The following is a 17,170-nucleotide window of genomic DNA, read 5'->3' on the forward strand; positions in this document are numbered from 1 at the left end:
GGAGAAGGTGAATGAACGGTCCCTAAAACAACAGGAGCAGTGACCTGTTCCATTCTGGAGCCCCGTAAACCTCACATACACTGTCTCTCATGCAGATGCCTCCACTTTCCTTTTCAGCTCGATGGCATCACCATTAGTGTGATGGAAAATGTGGCGTTTCAGCGCCATCAGATGAAGTGTCTGCGCCGTGGCATTGATGGAACATCTGCCCAATTTACACCTTCATTACAGAGTGCAATTATTGTGGATCGGGACACTACTTTATGCGTGAAATTACACCTGAGCGGGCGTCGTGCCGCGTTCGTCTGGTTTCATGTGAGCGTGGCAGGTGAGCTTTTGGTCTACGACGACGAGCCGCTTCGTGTTTTTCACCGCCTTGTTTTTGTAATGACGCTATTTCCAAGCTGTCAAACAGATTTTCAGATCTGATCTCATTTTTTAAACACAACATATATATATATATATATATATCAACCAGATTATTTCCAGACTAAAACAAACTTCATGTAAGATGATTGTCATATAAAATTATCTGTAACTTGGTTCTCAACTGGAAATGGATGGATTTCTCTCTCCAGGTGAGGAATGAGTTCCTGTCTTAAATGGAAAGTTTACGTATTTTGGGGTCTTGTGGTCTTGGAGTCTGATCGGCGAGTCAGTACAACAGGGGCGCTATTGCAGTTGCTTTACAGCGCTGTTGTGTGTGAGAGTGCGCTGAGCCAAAAGGCAAAGCTCTCTGTTTACTGGTCACTTTTCATCCCGACCCTCACCTATGGTCATGAGTTATGGTCGCCCCCTGATACAAGCGGCTGAAATTATTTTTCTCTAACGGGTGGCACCGTCTCCCTTAGAGATTGGGTGAGAAGTTCTGTCACTTAGGAGACACTCGGAGTAGAGCTGCTACTTCTCCAAGCTGAGAGGAGTCAATTGAGGTGGTTTGGGAAGCTCATGAGGATGCCCCCTGAAACGCCTCCCTTTGGACGTGTTCCAGCTGGCAGGAGACCGCGAGGTCGACTCAGGACCAGCTGGAGGGATTTTATCTCCTCACTGGCATGGGAGCGTCTCGGAATCCCCCAGTCAGGGCTGGTGAATGTTGCTCGGGAGAAGGGCGTTTGGCGTGACCTGTTGAAGCTACTGCCCCCATGACCCTGCAACGGATAAGCGGATGAGGGAGGATGGATGGATGTATGGTCAGATCGTGACACTTTTCACTCAATATTACTCCCCTACATGGATTTTATCCGTAAAATTCACTTTTATTAGCATTTTGAAACAGCAGGTGGCAGTAGCCTCCTGGAACTCGCATGCATAACACTCACAGTAGCTGTTAACAAGTAATGGAACTCTCTCTGTGGCTCCTTCTTTGTCAAAGTTCCCTGAAATTTATGTTGAAAGTTTTTTTATTTATTTTTTATTTTGCTTCTGTACAGACGATTACAGGACTCCCAGGCGGAGATTATAAATCAACTGCCATGGTGAAAAATATGTGCCGTTATGGTTCATTCAACATCATTATGCAGTTGCATGACGGGATATTAGCGCTAGCTTTGCAGTTGAGAGTCGAGACCGAGAGCAGAGACTTTTAGACCAAGTTAAGACCAGGGAGGTGGGGGCGAGATCGATGACAGATTACAGGAGTATATTGGCATAGCATATTCAATAAACAAACAATAGATTGTAGACGGAGGAGATCTGTTGAAAAAGTGGCCTGTTACTTTTGCATGCTGCCAGATCTAGGCTCAAATGACTGATAAAGTACAGTTGCTCAAACTTTCAAGCCTCGGACTTTGCGAAGTAGATGCTGTGGACTGGCTTGACTTTCCTACACCTACGATCTTCAGCACTTTTTTTTCCCCTGCACCTAAAAATACTAATAATGTTGTGCTCACAGTCTTGAGTATGTTCGCTGGCTGCAGAGAGTCGACGTGTTTGAGCTGCTTCCTGGGACAAGAGGTGCACTCTATTTAATAACAGGAGCCATCTGTGTCTTTCCAGAGCATATTGTAATTGGACTTTTAGGGGCCAAAAAGAAGCGCCACATTTGCACATTCGTCTCTCTTTGCTGAATAATATGAGTCAGTATAAAAGGCGTAGCAAACATAAAACACTTGTGTCTGTGTGCGGAGTTTAAATATTTAGCGACTTCCTGTGCAAATATCGGAGGGTTCTGAGTGAAATGGCAGTTGAGGCCGCTGCTGTGCGCCTCCAGCTCGAGCTGCTTCCTCCTGGAATGAAAATGCTGAAGACTGCTTCATCCATTGTGGCGGTGCTATTATCATTACGCATGAAGATAAGGGTGTGCATACACCACTACTTTATGCGGTGGTTGCGTAATGAAAGAGGGAACTCCTCCCTGGGTGATCCCTGCATGTCCAGCTCTCACTCAGCAGGCTGACTTGCCAGAGGTCAAACATTAGCCTACTTTACTGGCGCGGGGCTCAATAGCCGCAGGCTGAAGTTTTAAACCAGGTCATAATTGATAGGAGCCGCACATTATTTCTCTTTTCCTGCCCCGACTGGATGTAACCCTCGCTCTCTGGGTGCCCTGGTTAACAGGGCAGGCTGAGCGCATGGAAAAATGCATGCGTGTGTGAGGGGGTGTGTGAGTAGGAGGACTTAATAACGGCTCTTTGTATTGCCTATGATCATTCATTTAATATTGCTAACAAAGTGCTTTCTCTTCACTCAAATATTCTGATGAATTATTATAATAGAGACACGGGTCAATGTAGTCATGTCGAAATTGACATTCACGCATTCGACCGCAGGCGTCGATGCGATTGAAATAATGGTGGCGGATGTATGTAATAATGGTGGGACATTTGTAACGCACTATTTATTCACGTGGTCACCGATAACTCAAAGTATAGCAGGGTTATGTCAGAGACTTGCTTTTGAAAGACATTATATCGCAGCGACTCCTCTCTTTTCAGGTTCATATTATGCCGACGCTGAACTAATTTCACGTTTATTGCATCAATTTGTGTGGCGGCGTCACAAAAGATCTGCTCTTGTGAGCTGTGTTTCATTCCATTCCTCCCACACCTCCGCAATTTTTATTGTGGTTCAGGCTTAGTTTCTGAATGAGTGTCTGCATGTTTTCATTCCACAATTGTACTACTCAGAGAATCGGCCTATTGTATGTGTCATTTTATTCCGAGATGCCGAATTGTAGAAAGCATTCGCCTTGCTCATCGCTGCCGACAGGAAGTTTCAGACGGGATTCCGGCACCAATGCTTGATGGAGAAATGCATAGCGGAGGACGAAACCCATTTTATACAACTCTGTAAACAGATTTAGATGATTTTGAGAAAGGGGGGTGTTGGAAATCTGTAGCTTCTTAGCTCAGAAGAGAGTGAAAGTTGTTCTCTTCATCCTTCGTACTTCACCCTTCATATAAAGATGTCATTTATGTTGCATTACTACTAGGACTGTGTATTGGCAGGTATGTTGCTATACTATAAGAATCCCAATACAGGAGTGGTGATATGATACATTGCAATATATTGCCATCCTCTAAGTTCAGCAATATATTGTAATAAGAACCATGATTTTAAGGGGGAATATCAGATAATGCAGAACAATATTATGTGCATTCAAACAAGTCTATTGTTATGACATCAGTCCTGTTAGACTTTCAGTTAAATTTCACTGTCCAGCAGAGGAATGAATGGCTCCCTTCGTCAACAAAAAAACTCCATTCTACAGAAATAAAAGGTTAGTATAAACATGCAGCAAATGCAGTGGCATATCCAGTGTTTACGTATTAAATATTGATATAGCCGACGTAAACCTCATTATTACTCCATTCATAAGGAATCATAATGCATTTATAAGGCTTGGTTGATAATGTTATGAGTCTTTAGAATCATAAACTAAAAATCTTATGGCAGGGATTCTAAACTATTATAAGGTGAACAATTTGAGAGAATACTGTATAACATAATACTGAATAAACCTTGTCATAAATGACCATCCACGTGCTTGAACACTCATAGCATCTTCTCTAATGTCTTATAAATTTGTTTTTTTGTTTCTTTTTTAAAAACGATAAGTGAAATGAAAGGAATACAATTTTATCCACTTGTAGTGTTGGTTTGTCTACTTTTGTTTTGAAATATATATGACATTCATGGTAACTGATCAGTAAATTAAAAAGAAATGTTGGCTGGATTGAAGCCAAGGAAGGGAACAGCTGCCAATAGTTCCATTATTTTCCCACATTTTTCACGTCTTTGCATTTTCCAGACATCCCTAGCTTCCCCCCTTCGCACGTCTCTCCTCCCCGTCTCTCTCCACTCCCTCCCTCCGCTCTCACCAGCATCCCCGCAAAATCACCTCTCGCCATCGTCTGTGTGTGCATGCACAGGAGTCGACACGTGTGTCCCTGCGAGGGTGAGTGTTTGTGTGATTGATGTGAGCACGCTGGGTGTCAGCGCTGGAGAGAGAGAGAGAGAGAGAGAGAGAGAGAGAGAGAGAGAACACGACAGAGAAGAGGACGAGTTGCTCTGGATATGGCCATGTGGATGATGTTTTGGTTCTGGGACTGTAGCTGACCTTTGGGAGTGCATGTGTGCCGCGGAGTGTGACTGGGTGTGAGATGGGTTCCTCTCTGGGCAAAAGTCAAGCAGCCAAGAAAAAGAGGAAACAAACTAAAGAAGCCAGGCGGGCCAGACTCTCTAGTAAGGTACCCCAACTGCTTTCATCATCTCTCTGAGAATCCCTTTATCTCCCTGAAACTTTTTACCACCAATTATTTCCAGACAACTCCTCTTCTTCTCCCTCTCTGCATCTTTCCGTCTCCCGACTTTCCTGATGTTTTCATGCTCTGCTGCATGTTGTGTGAGGGCTGGTGCAGTCTTATCTGAAACACTGACGGAATGCTAAATTTTTTTTTTCCCTCTCCCCTTGGTTTACTTTGCGATCATGAGTGGGATCAGTGTGTGTCTATTGTACCTCACTAGATGTGTGCGTAGTGTGTGGACATCTGTAAGTGTGTGGGTCTGCAATCCTGCATGTATTAACAGATGTGGAAATGTGTTATTTACAGTGTAGTCATCGGAACAGAAGGGATCCTTTCTTCTACACACGCTGCGGTTTCATAGCATTTCATGTTACGCTCTACTTCTGCCACTGCTTTTCATAGCATCATGTTCTAAAGCCAACGTCAATGTGCAATATTTTTTCTCTTCTTTCACTCCAAATTAAAGCAGCTAAATGTTTAATGCGCTCGCATTATAAATTGCTTTCAGATGTGTAGAATTTTCGACCAGTATCCTTTAAAATTGACAGAGTGCCTTTTGCTTTAATCTACTACAAACTATAAAGCGATGAATCAGATGATTAAAAAAAAAAAAATTTTCCCCACATTTTTTTTGTTGACTTTACTCACGTTGTTCCATTGAAACAGTGACCCAAATATCAATCATCATCAATCACTGCAGTTTTAATGTTTGAGGAGGCAAAGTGTCAACCAGGGTCATTAAATGCTTATTTAATGACTCCTGAGGGGACAGAAGATGCTTTGGCTCACACGATTAGATACCCAAGAACACACCGTGGACTCGATTACTCATTCAACTTTTACCCTGGAGAAGTTTAAATTGCATCGTATCCGACTGTGAGACTTTCACTGTGGACTATACTAACTCTGCCTAGAGGTTCATGTGATCATGTGAGCTGAAGAGCTTTCTTCCCTCTGTGTCGTGCAAACAAGTTCTGAATCCCCTGTCCCACTGTGTGCATTAGTATCAGTCATATTTTAAATGCTAAATAGTTATTGAATTGTATAGATGGACTGAATCAGTGGCAATGATTTTGTGGTAACAGCATCTCAATATGAGTGTAAACCAACATGTAAAAAAGTGGTGGATGTTTATGCTTGAATATGATGTTTTGTAATAAACAGACTTAGACTATGATTTTATTATCATTATTTTAGAACAATTCAAGTTAGCGAAACCTTTACTTTGGTTTTACACCACAGTATTTTTGACTTATTAGGTGGTTTCTGAGTCACGCCTTGTGCTGTGTATTTTATTCTTTAGGAAAACAAAGCCATATATTTGGAGTGAAGTGGGAAACCCAACTTTTCACTGGGTCTTCGCCTCACTGGAGATTAAAGGCAAAGTGAAATTGAACAGACATAATCGACAGTAGTGCAAATTATTAATACATATTGTGATAATAAGTATTTGCCTTATTTGTTATCACGTATAACATTTGCGATCTGAAGCAAGGTCTTACTCTTGTAGTCTTCAAGCTTGAAACATGTCATTTTAACACCGACTGCAGTTGTGAGAATCTTTTCCACATGAATATAACAAGAGCCATGCTGTATTAAACTTCTGCAGAGCTTCACTTGGACGAGAGTGAAATGTGCGTCGTCATCCATTATTGCTCTTGACAGTTTCGCTTCACCTCATTACCTAAAATCATCCCGTGGTTCGGGGGAAAAGAGAGATGCCATTAGAGATTTTGCCATCCGCTCCATACAACAAGCGACGAGCTTAGACTGCATCATTCTAGGTCAGCCGGTATGAATAGCTGAATTGGACGCCAGAGGCGCAAAGTACAATGGAGTGCTGATAATCATATGGCTGAATAAATACACTACCCACACTGGCCTGTCTCAGCCTGGAGCCTGCTGGCTGCTCTCCTCTGCTTCCTCGCTGCAGATGTGCCACTAGCAAAGTTACAAATGCTGGAGAAATCATTTCAGTCTTACGTTCAGCGACTGCTTTATTAAGCCAGATCAGTCCGTTTGGGCTCCTTTTTACAGTAGCTCCTGTTGTTGTGTATGAGCGAGTGTGTGTCTGCAAACACATGACTGGACCTGATTCATCTCATCTATTCTTTCAACCCTTTGATCGAGATGACAACACGCATTCCTGTCGTCCTCCGTAACCAGGCGGGCCGCGACCGAACGCTCATGAACGCTCAGACAGTTGTCTGTCACATACATTACAATAATAAATATCACAATATGTATTATTAATTTGCACTACTGTCGATTATGTCTGTTCAATTTCACGTCGCCTTTAATCTCCAGTATATGGGTTTGTTTTCCTAAAGAATAAAATACACAGCACAAGGCGTGACTCAGAAACCACCTAATAAGTCTAAAATACTGTGGTGTAAAACCAAAGTAAAGGTTTCGCTAACTTGAATTGTTCTAAAATAATGATAATAAAATCATATTCTAAGTCTGTTCATTACAAAACATCATATTCAAGCATAAACATCCACCACTTGTTTACATGTTGGTTTACACTCATATTGACATGCTGTTACCGCAAAATCATTGCCACTGATTCAGTCCATCTATACAATTCAATAACTATTTAGCATTTAAAATATGACTGACACTAATGCACACAGTGGAACAGGGGATTCAGAACTTGTTCGCAGAACTTCGGTCACGATTCAACATGGTGACATCACACCAGCTTATAGTGGCTTCTCATGAATAGATATTTAATAAAAACAGAGGAACAAAATCAACTCTATTTTTATTATTCATTTTATTTTATTTTTTTAAACAGGATGACAATATGAGGCGTATTAATATTCAAGAATTATCATTGAAAGCCGATTCATTTGCTTCAGACTTGTGAGTTTACCAAGTTTAAACTGAATTTATTAGTTGTTCCCCAACATACTAGTTTGCCTGGTTAAGTCTATCCCAGATGGAAGGGAATAACAAAACATTTTCTTTCCTCTCTCTGTCATTTTCAACCTTCACCACCTTCAAGATAACTTCCCACATGTGCTGCCTGAGTGATTCTTCTGCAGGGATTAAAAGTGTCTTGGGCACCACTGAGTAAAACTGAAAAACAGAGAGAGAAAATAACATTGATCAGTGTGAAGTATCGTTGCCAGAATAAGCAACGGACAAAGCACAAAGGTCTGTTTACGCCTCTTGAGGTCATCTTTCCTCCTTGGGAAGCAAATGACCTGTTGAACAACTTGTTTGCTTTTCAACAACACATTGACAAGTTGTACTGCGTGAGACAACCATCAGCCACTAGTGCTACACGCAAATACATTTTCTGATGCTAACAGCTCCAATAAGACAGGAGCACGACCGTCGTCTTCAATAGTGATACACCACATTTGAAATCCAACGTATATCTGTGACTGATTTAATGACTGTGTTCGAGAAGCAAAAATGCCTGACATGACGTCTAGCAATGCTGTTGTTTACATGTGGAAAAGCCTCGCTCAACTGTCTCGCTCGCCTGCATGGGCCATGTGTACTTGTACTACTTGCATGTACTTCAGGTTACCACTGACTCATATAAACCGTAAACAGTGGAGTGAAGTAACTCATGACTTTTCTCATTACTTTGCCTTATAGTCCCTCCTGGGTGAAAATCCTTCCACACTCTTTCCTCACCCATTTCACTGTTTGAATGATGAAGTTGGCGAGTGCATTATTTGCGGTGGACAAAGCTTGACTGCCATCGTGGTCACAGGGCCGCCTGGATTTGGTTGTTTGGCCGAATGTAGCAGTGGGGGCCCATAGATGAAATGCTCTGTGTGTGTCTGTTGTTGTTGTTGTGAAGGACAGAGAATGAAGCTTTGGCTTTGTTCTGAACTTGAGTCAACAACAACTCTCATCTGCCTGGATGCTGCATCATTTGATGTAGCTGCTGTTTAGAAGTGAAATTTTATGTCAAGATCCACTGCTTGTGGGAAGGCTTTACTCAAGAGGCGTCATGTTGCTGCTGAAAGACCGATCCAGCCGGCGCAAGGCCAGAGAGGTTAGACTGAACATTACTATTGAATGACTCCTGGGATCGTGGCTAAATAAAGGTACTCATTGCAGCGGCCGGGCAGGAAGCTATTTAGTAACTCGAGTTGACAATATAGTTCTGTTTATTTTGTGCCTTCTCCTTCTTCTCCTGCTCCTCCTCCTCCTGTGCAGATTGTTAAAATTATCATGAGGTATTGATGTGAAGTCAGTTTCCAGGTTTGTGTTCCCTTCGGTTGCGTTTTCAAAAGACAAATAGTTCACATGCCAGTAGTTGCTGTATTATGTGAAGTGGTGGCTCAGTCAGCAGTTCATGGTAAGCACAGTCTGGACTGGAATGAACAGGGAGGTATTCCGACTTTGTTTCTCCCTGTGACTGACCAATCAGACGGACCATAATGCATCCAGGGCATAGCTGATCATCCCATTTTTTTTTTATAAATAAGATAGTTTGTCAGCTAATGATTATTATATTAAACAATGCAGAATGTGTTGCCATAAAGTTTTCAGTGTACTGAAGCTCATTTTTATGCTTCAAGAAACCAGGTTGTAACATTGATTTAAAGTCCTTCATCTATAGTGACCATATTTACCCAGATCACTCTGGTTTCCTCCCACACTCCAAAAGTATTCAAGTGTGAATGTGAGCCCTGTCTCCTGCCCTGTGGAGCTGGGACAGGCTTCAGCCCACTGTGAGTGGCCGAAGAAAATTGTAGATATTGAAGGTGTTTTTGGAAACTTGTTATCTACATGGAAACAGTACATATGCTCATGGACTGCAGCCGCTCGTACCCTGAAGCATCCGATTGGGTCCTACGCTTAATGAAGCAACTTTTCAAACATGCTATAAATATCCCTGTAAGGTTAACAAGTCAGCTGATCACGTGTAAACGCGTTTATAACTTTTTTTTTTTCCTGCCCTTGTGAAATGAATTTGCCCTCTGTACAGTTTCATCCACAGTTCAGCTGTGTTGGGTTCTGTTGCCATGGCAACAGCACTTCCATCCCTCACGGTGCAAGACTGTGTTTTTCTTCTGCTATAAATGATAAATAAAGTGTGTCTTTAGTCTTTTGAATTATGAATCAGAATGCTACTTTATGCGCAGACGTGTGTGTGTGCAACCAGCTTCATTCTGGAGACTGGCTAGCGGTGGCAGCGGTGTGACTTTACACGGAAGATTATAAGTGTTCAGAATTACCCAGAGATTTATTTTGGCACTACACTGCAAAGGTTGAGGATTTCACCTTTAAGAAATCCTATTGGTGGGGATGAAGTCCTAATGCTGTCAGACAGTGTGGTGGTGTTTTTGTGGCAGTGGGCATTAGGATATAAGCCTGTTCGATATGGATATTCCAGGATACCAGAGCACTCTCTTTCCTCTGATAGATGGGCTGTAAAGCAGACATGTGTGAGGAGTGTATATAGAGAGGCGAACATCTGGAGCAGATGCGTGGAGTTGCTGCTGAAACACATGATGACTTGAGTGCTTGTGTTGGCACCAAAACCGTGCAGTTTAGAACTCTAAACAATGCAATATTAGTCTTATATTTGGCTGATAATTTTACCATATAACATATGGTGGTTCGCAGCCAACTTCATAGAGGACAAGTGACACTCTGGTTTCCTCCTTCACATAAGCTTTCCCATCTTTCAAATCCAGTCCATCTACATCAATTTTTCAGCTGTTGGAATTTTCCAGATGGATTGTTTACATTTAAAATAGCTGTTCGTGGGTTTATTTTGAGCCTTGCAGGCCATTTGAAATGACTTGGCTGGATGGATTTGCTCCCCAGGCTTTCACTTTGACACCTTGAATGTGATGATACTTTTGGATTTTAGAACACTGCTGTTTTTTTAGACTGATATACAGTAACAAAACTGGCAGATTTGTCAAGTCAGTCCTGGACTTGTGTTATCTGGGACACATTTATCAAAAGCTCTACTTCAAAGTAAAACTAAAAAAGTAAAGGCTTATCTCTGATGCTCAAAATTATGTGAGGTTTTACTGTTTTCTTGTGATTTTTTTGAGCCTGTCACTCAAGTCCTGTGAAGCCTCTGGATAAGAGCAGCGCTTTTCTCCTTTCTGCTTCGACACATTTGAGTTGTTTCTCCAATTGTTGGTTGTGAAACTTCCAATTTTGTTGGTCAAAGTGAGGTCTTGCAGCTCAGTTATGTTTCATTTGCAATGTTTTAACGCTGATAGTAATGAAAGGACTGGGATGATGTGATTCTGTCTTGACAAACACGGAACAAGTCCAAGGAGAGTCGTTCCTCCAGTTCAATCACTGATTCAGTTACTTGAAGGCTTTTGTTGACATCATTATTATGAAAGCTCTTTCTGATTCTTTTTCTTTCCCTTCAAAAGATTCCCATCTCAAAAGAAAGCTCTTTCCCGGGGTGTTTATTAATGCCCGAAAACTACACAATCATGACAAGACCAAAAACACACACTGTATCTTTTATCATCAGACTGCTCAGTGGAACATTTTCATTGGAACATGAAATTAACTTTTCTTTTTTTTTTTTTTGCTCTGCTTTTCTGCATCAGTCACTAAAGCATCTCCTTTAGCATCTTCTCATCCTGGCTAGAAACACTATGTCACTACTGTGTATTGCGACAATTGAATTTTGTGATCCTTGAATAAGTGGATATCTTTTTCTAAATACAACTGACCAGTCATTATTATTAGGGCTGTAGATTGACCGGTATCTTGCGATACGATACGTATCCTGATGCAACTGTGGTGATACGATACAGTGCGATATATTGTGATAAGAACCATCATCTTAAATGGGGAAGATAATGCAGTAAAATATTATGCACATGAAAACAAGTTTATTGTTATGAAGCATGTCCAGTTAGACTTTTACATTTCGCAGTCCAACAGTGGAATGGCTCATTCCCTTTTTCAACAAAATAACTCCAGTGACCAGAAAGAAAACGTCACTATTAAACACGTCGCAAAAGCAGCAGCGAGTATCTATGTATTAAATCTTAAAAAATACAGCTTCAAATTTCAAGACAATCAAGTATTAAAATATAGATACAATATCGCACAATCAAGTATCACAATATTTGAATGTTTAGATATTTTCTTCCACCCCCATGGTGCTGTTTGAAGGCTTCATCTCTGGCTTCTCCTAGTAGTGAAGATGAAGCGGTATCTGCACTCACAAAATTGCAATAATCTTCAATGACATGTTCTACATGGTGCCTCTCGGGCCTGTGGCCAATAGACCGAGTTACTGGAAGTTGCGTAGTGATATGACGGGTATCATCGGCAGGCATGTAAACAATGATGTAAAGTGGAACTGTCAAGTGGACGGTTTAGATAATATATGGCAGCGTACCAAAGGATTACCCTGTTCTAATGTTGACAGTTCCAACATGAATACATCTGAAATATTGCTCTTTACTTTGACGGTGTAATTTCACTACACTGGAGCTAAGTATATTTCCTAGGATGTTTACATGGTCTGTGACTGGCAAAGCATGATTTAGCCTCCTCCAGTTATAACCATACTGAGGTTAGCTCTACAGTACCAAAGAACTTAAGCCACCGGACGTCAAACTGTTGTCGGAAAACTTGGCCTACTAGCTACACGTAAAATGTATATATACACAATAATTTTTTTAGCAATTTATAGTCTGGATGAAAGTTCCAGCAAAGCCTTTTCTGAGTCTGAATCTTGTTCAGATTTTCGTATATATAGAGCTCTTTGTGATCATCGTCGCACTTGGTGTCCTCTCCATATACTGCATGCCGATATTTGATGAATAAATGCTCAGATCCAAGCTTCTTGCCCACTGTAACTTTGCTTTGTACTGATCTCCTGTACAGTGAGCTTGAGCGATGTTGTTCACCGTATGACATCATGTCTTAGCTCTGCCCACTTGCATGGTAAAACTGGGTGGCAGGAGCTGTTTTTAAGTCAGCATTTTGTTCTTTTCTTTTTTTAAACCCTGATTCACCACCAGAGTATTTTGGGGGCTTTGAACATTTCCCTGTCTAAATTCATAGTTAAACATTGCGTCCTTTAATTCATCTTTTTTCCCCCTCAATTTTCTGTCAGTCAGGTCCATAATAGACATATAGTTTTGAAAAACTGCATTAGTCAACGTCCCTCAAAACACTGTTTCATTTGCACATCTTTGTACAAATTATCCAAAAAGTACCACACAAGAATGAGTACTTTGTGTTCATCTATTCTTTCTGAAAGTCTTTACCCTCAGCCATCATCTTGTCTTAGTTAGTTTGGCTTTGCGTCAGCGAAGACTAAAACATAGCTGCTTGGAACAGAGACATGGGCTAGAGCATCATAAATCCTTTACAGCTCGTTCATGTTGCAACCACTCATATTCACTCAGAAAGCACAGCTGACAAGTGATGTGGAGTCCCATGGTTTCCAAATTGAGGCACGTCTTGGAGATGAATGGGATTAACTCTGGACATGCTACGTTTTACCGTGTGTGTTAACCTAACAGTGCTGTTGATATCAAATGCCATGGCTCATTCAGTAACTTCAGACGACAAAAGCAGCGGCAGAAGTTATTATCTGAGTCATCCAGTCGTGATGTTGCCAGTGGCAGAAAAGGATTTAGTCTGCTTCTGAATATCAAACAAGTATTTACATTTGGATAGGTCTTGTAGTTTATCATCTCATATCACAAAAAATAACTTTTAAGAAAGAGATGTTTGTAAACTTTTCATCTGGTTCTTTCTCATTCTGTCACCACATCTCGCGTGTGGTGAATGTTAGCATGTGCTGGTGTAGTTGAAAACACCGCGGAATATTTGTTTCACATGATCCTGCTCTATATTTCAAGATAAATTATGTTAGGCATTGTAGTTCAAGTGACACTGGCCTTCCAGTAGAAAGTAGAAGCAACTTCATTTCTTATCATCTTTGGCATCACTCACTTCTATAGTCGACTGTCTCCCTCTTCATGCAACTCCATTCGCTTGTTTCTGTCATGCCATGTCATTGTGTTGCATTTTTAATGGGAACAAGCCTGGAACTTCATACGCTACTTTAGACCCATGAATTATACAATCGATTCTCAAATAAAAAGCAGCTTCCTCTTTTTTTCCCCCCCACTAGCGCTGATAGTTTGACAATTTTGGATAGGTTATTACTTGATGGTGTGAATCTTAAGTGACTTCTTGGCCCAATTCAGGCACTTTCATCCAATTATTATGGAGACTGGAGCCAACACCTCAGAAAGCTGGTTTTCTTCGTGAAGGATGGAGAGAAAATTATAGTCCACTGAAGCTCTGAGGGAGATTCTGCTCACGCTGGCAATCGTTTGTACATAGGGGCGGTATTGAATTTGTCCTCAGTAGAAACAACAATGATGTGAGAGAACCATCTAAAATAAGGGGAAAAAATCCAAAGATGTCAAACCTCACTCCACCAGAAGAGTTTCAGAGTAGAGCTCAGCTAGTGTATTCTCCAGTTCCCTTGCAATATCACCTGATAGATGGTGTTTCACATAGTGATTCTTCTGAGTACATTTAGATCCAAAAGTCACACACAAACTCAAGATCCAACATTTTTTATGAGACACTCTCCTACATGCTCGCGACATGACCAAGTACAAGCCCGAGTCATGGCCAAGACCAGTGTCCGGGGCGAGACTAAGACGGAGTAAATACCGGACACAAACATATACACACTCACACACACATGTATTTCTTACTGCAGAACAAATGGTGGCCATTTTTTCAAAATAGAAGAGGAACCTACATGCTTTAATTGGAAATAAGCGTGTAGTTTGTCTCAGTCTTGCCCTCCTCATTGGTTCTGGTCTACCCTACAACTTCAGCCACCTATTTTAGAGCAGAGCGCACCGTGGCACGCCTGGTGGTACCACTTCACCAGGCGTAGACTTGAAGCCATCGGCTTATAGCCGCGACTCGGATGCTTTTGTTGCAACCTGTGGGTCTGTCATTTTGGAAGAGCTACACAACATAGAAATACAATCCCTCCCACATGTCTGCTCCTTGGCCTCATCCCATCCTCGTCCTTTTGTCGTGATGCCAGCCTTGGATTGTTGCTGACACCTGTCACTCTCACACTCCTGCCGACCAAACCATTCCCTCACCAGAGCATTGGCAGAGCAATACGCCACTGAAACGTCTGTATACTGTCCTGTTAAAGAAAAAAAAAGACAGTATCATGCAGTACAGTATGTCATTTGACAATCTCTTATTAGCATCACTGCTGCTGGAATGTTTTCCGCGCTGACACTCCCAACTGTTAAGTCATGGCGAAGGTCCCCGGGGCATGGCTGTGACCCACTGGCTCTCACTTTCTCCTGCTGAGACAGTTGTGACACTCTGAAGCATGTGTGTGTTTCATGCACCGCCTCACAAAAGGCCAGTGTGTCATCCAAGCATCGTCTTGGTGAGCGTGGTAATCACTACTCGCCCATGCCTGCGTGTACTACAGTCCAGCTGCCAGTGACCAGGGGCTGTGTGTCCATGTGGTAACCAGTGTGAATGTAGGGCACCCGGAGTGTCTGACACACATATGCACATGCTGCCTGGTCTCACACATGAATGCGCTGGAGCCACTGAACCGGAGGTTTTGTGTGTCACCTGCTTTTATGAAGCCATGAATAGCCGGCCGATATAAAGAGAAAGGATGCAGGATATGACAGTGAGTTAAAGCAGAGATGTTACATCTGTAATGCTCCGCTTCCTTCCCAGGCTTTTATCAGTCAGTGATGGACAGTTTCTTTTCTTGGTCGCTGAACCATAAGGTTGAACTTTACTCCCCCTGATGCTTGTGGCGGGAACTTTGCTAGAGGAGTTAACATTGATGGACAACTAGTAATTGATAGTGTCGATCATTAGCTGGTCCAGCGGGCTGCACTTGTACTGTGTGTCAAATTCAACGCCCTCAATACACTTAATGCATCAGGGAAAATATTAACAAATAACTCAATAAACTTCAGTTATATCTTCTTTGGAGTTCAAATAAAATATATTGTTTTTATTTTAGCATATTTAGACATGGTTTTATTAGATTTATTTTATTGAGAATATTGAGAAGTTTGCATGAAGTGTATTTTTTCTTTTTTCTGTAGTAAATTTGATGAATATGACTTGCACCTGGTTCTGCTGCTGGTTGGACTTTTCGATGTCAAATAAATATCTTTGCGATGAGCACATGGTGTCATGTCATTTCACAAGGTTTTGGTTTTAGAACCCCTGCTCTAAATGATGTTTTTCCTCAAAATATTGTTATTGTTGGATGTATGTTTTAAGCTCAAGGAAACCTCATAACTCATGTAACATATAAAAAATGGTGGCGCATTTCCTACATGTCCCAGTTGACAAATTGATAAGAAGAAAATGGGGAGGTGGGAATAGATGAGTCGGTAAAAGAGTTGTTGGAAATGCAGCAAATAAATTGGATATCTGTATTTCCTTAATTGTATTTGCATTTCTGTGTGTATTTGTTTCTTCAAAGGTTAATAAATGAGTGTATTTATGTCAGTTTTAACATATTTCTAAGTGTATTTCCGCTTTGTTTCCTGTTAACGTTACTATTCCCAATCTCTTCTTTCAATCTCTTCTGGTGTTTTTGCTGTCACCAATTCAGTAAATATCCAAACTGCCCCTTCTGCTGTTTTGTTTAGTTTGTTTTACAAGTTTGGAAGTTTGTTTCATGTGTGCAACGCATTACAATGTCCTCAAATGCTGCCACCAAAAAAAAAAAAAAAAAAAAAAAGACATTGTTAGGTATGACGCCTTTTTGTGTTGGTCAAGTCTGTTTCATTCTGTGACAGAATTGTCGGGTGGGAAAGTCCAAGAATGCCTTTCGACTCCAACTGTATGGCTGATGAGAAGCGTCCTCTCTGATGATGAGCATGGAGGGACACAGTGTGCTGAACATCAAGCGAACCTGAAGGCTATTTTCTTGCTGTGATAAGTTGGGAAATTGTAGATTCTCTGACCTGATTATTTCATCACGTTCTGTAGCTTGGTGATGAGACAGGATTCCTTATCTCTTCTTTCCTCGTGGTTTTCTGGGCTCTTCTTCACTCTTTTCTTGCCTTTATCTCCAGACCTGCTCGCCACATTTTCCTTTCACAATGGTTCAGGAAGCAGCTGAAAATGACCAGTCAGGCTTTTTGTCCCGTTGAACGTCTGCCTGTTTACTTCAAAGTCCTTTGTATTTTAGAAGCCAACCTGGATTAGGAAGTGATTATTCTCCCCATTACTTTTTTTTTTTTTCATTGAAACAAGGTGTATCTGGTGGAATTACGTTGCTCAACAAACAAATGAACAATGCTGCATGGAAAATAACAATAATTCTTGCTCTATTGAACTGTGTTACAGTGCAAGCTTAGTTTACTGTTGAACCTGTGTGTTTAATTATGAAGACAAACAAATATTTTAGT

General features: G+C 41.3%; 1 protein-coding gene across 14 annotated transcripts in view; it reads left to right on the top strand.

Annotated features, from left to right (window-relative positions):
- Positions 1–17,170, top strand: part of shank3a (SH3 and multiple ankyrin repeat domains 3a) — a 182,714-nt gene that overhangs the window by 85,981 nt on the left and 79,563 nt on the right. The window contains exon 1 of one of the 14 annotated variants that reach the window (XM_053885410.1): positions 4,371–4,396. The exons of 11 other annotated variants lie outside the window; for them this stretch is intronic. Coding sequence is in view for 1 of the 3 variants with exons in the window: in XM_053885404.1 (XP_053741379.1) it covers positions 4,602–4,688 (87 nt within the window). In the remaining 2 variants the exon portion in view is untranslated. 2 more of the 14 variants (XM_053885404.1, XM_053885409.1) reach the window with 2 other exon arrangements.

This window comes from Synchiropus splendidus, chromosome 14 (assembly GCF_027744825.2).
Source record: "Synchiropus splendidus isolate RoL2022-P1 chromosome 14, RoL_Sspl_1.0, whole genome shotgun sequence".
Lineage (NCBI taxonomy): Eukaryota > Metazoa > Chordata > Actinopteri > Syngnathiformes > Callionymidae > Synchiropus > Synchiropus splendidus.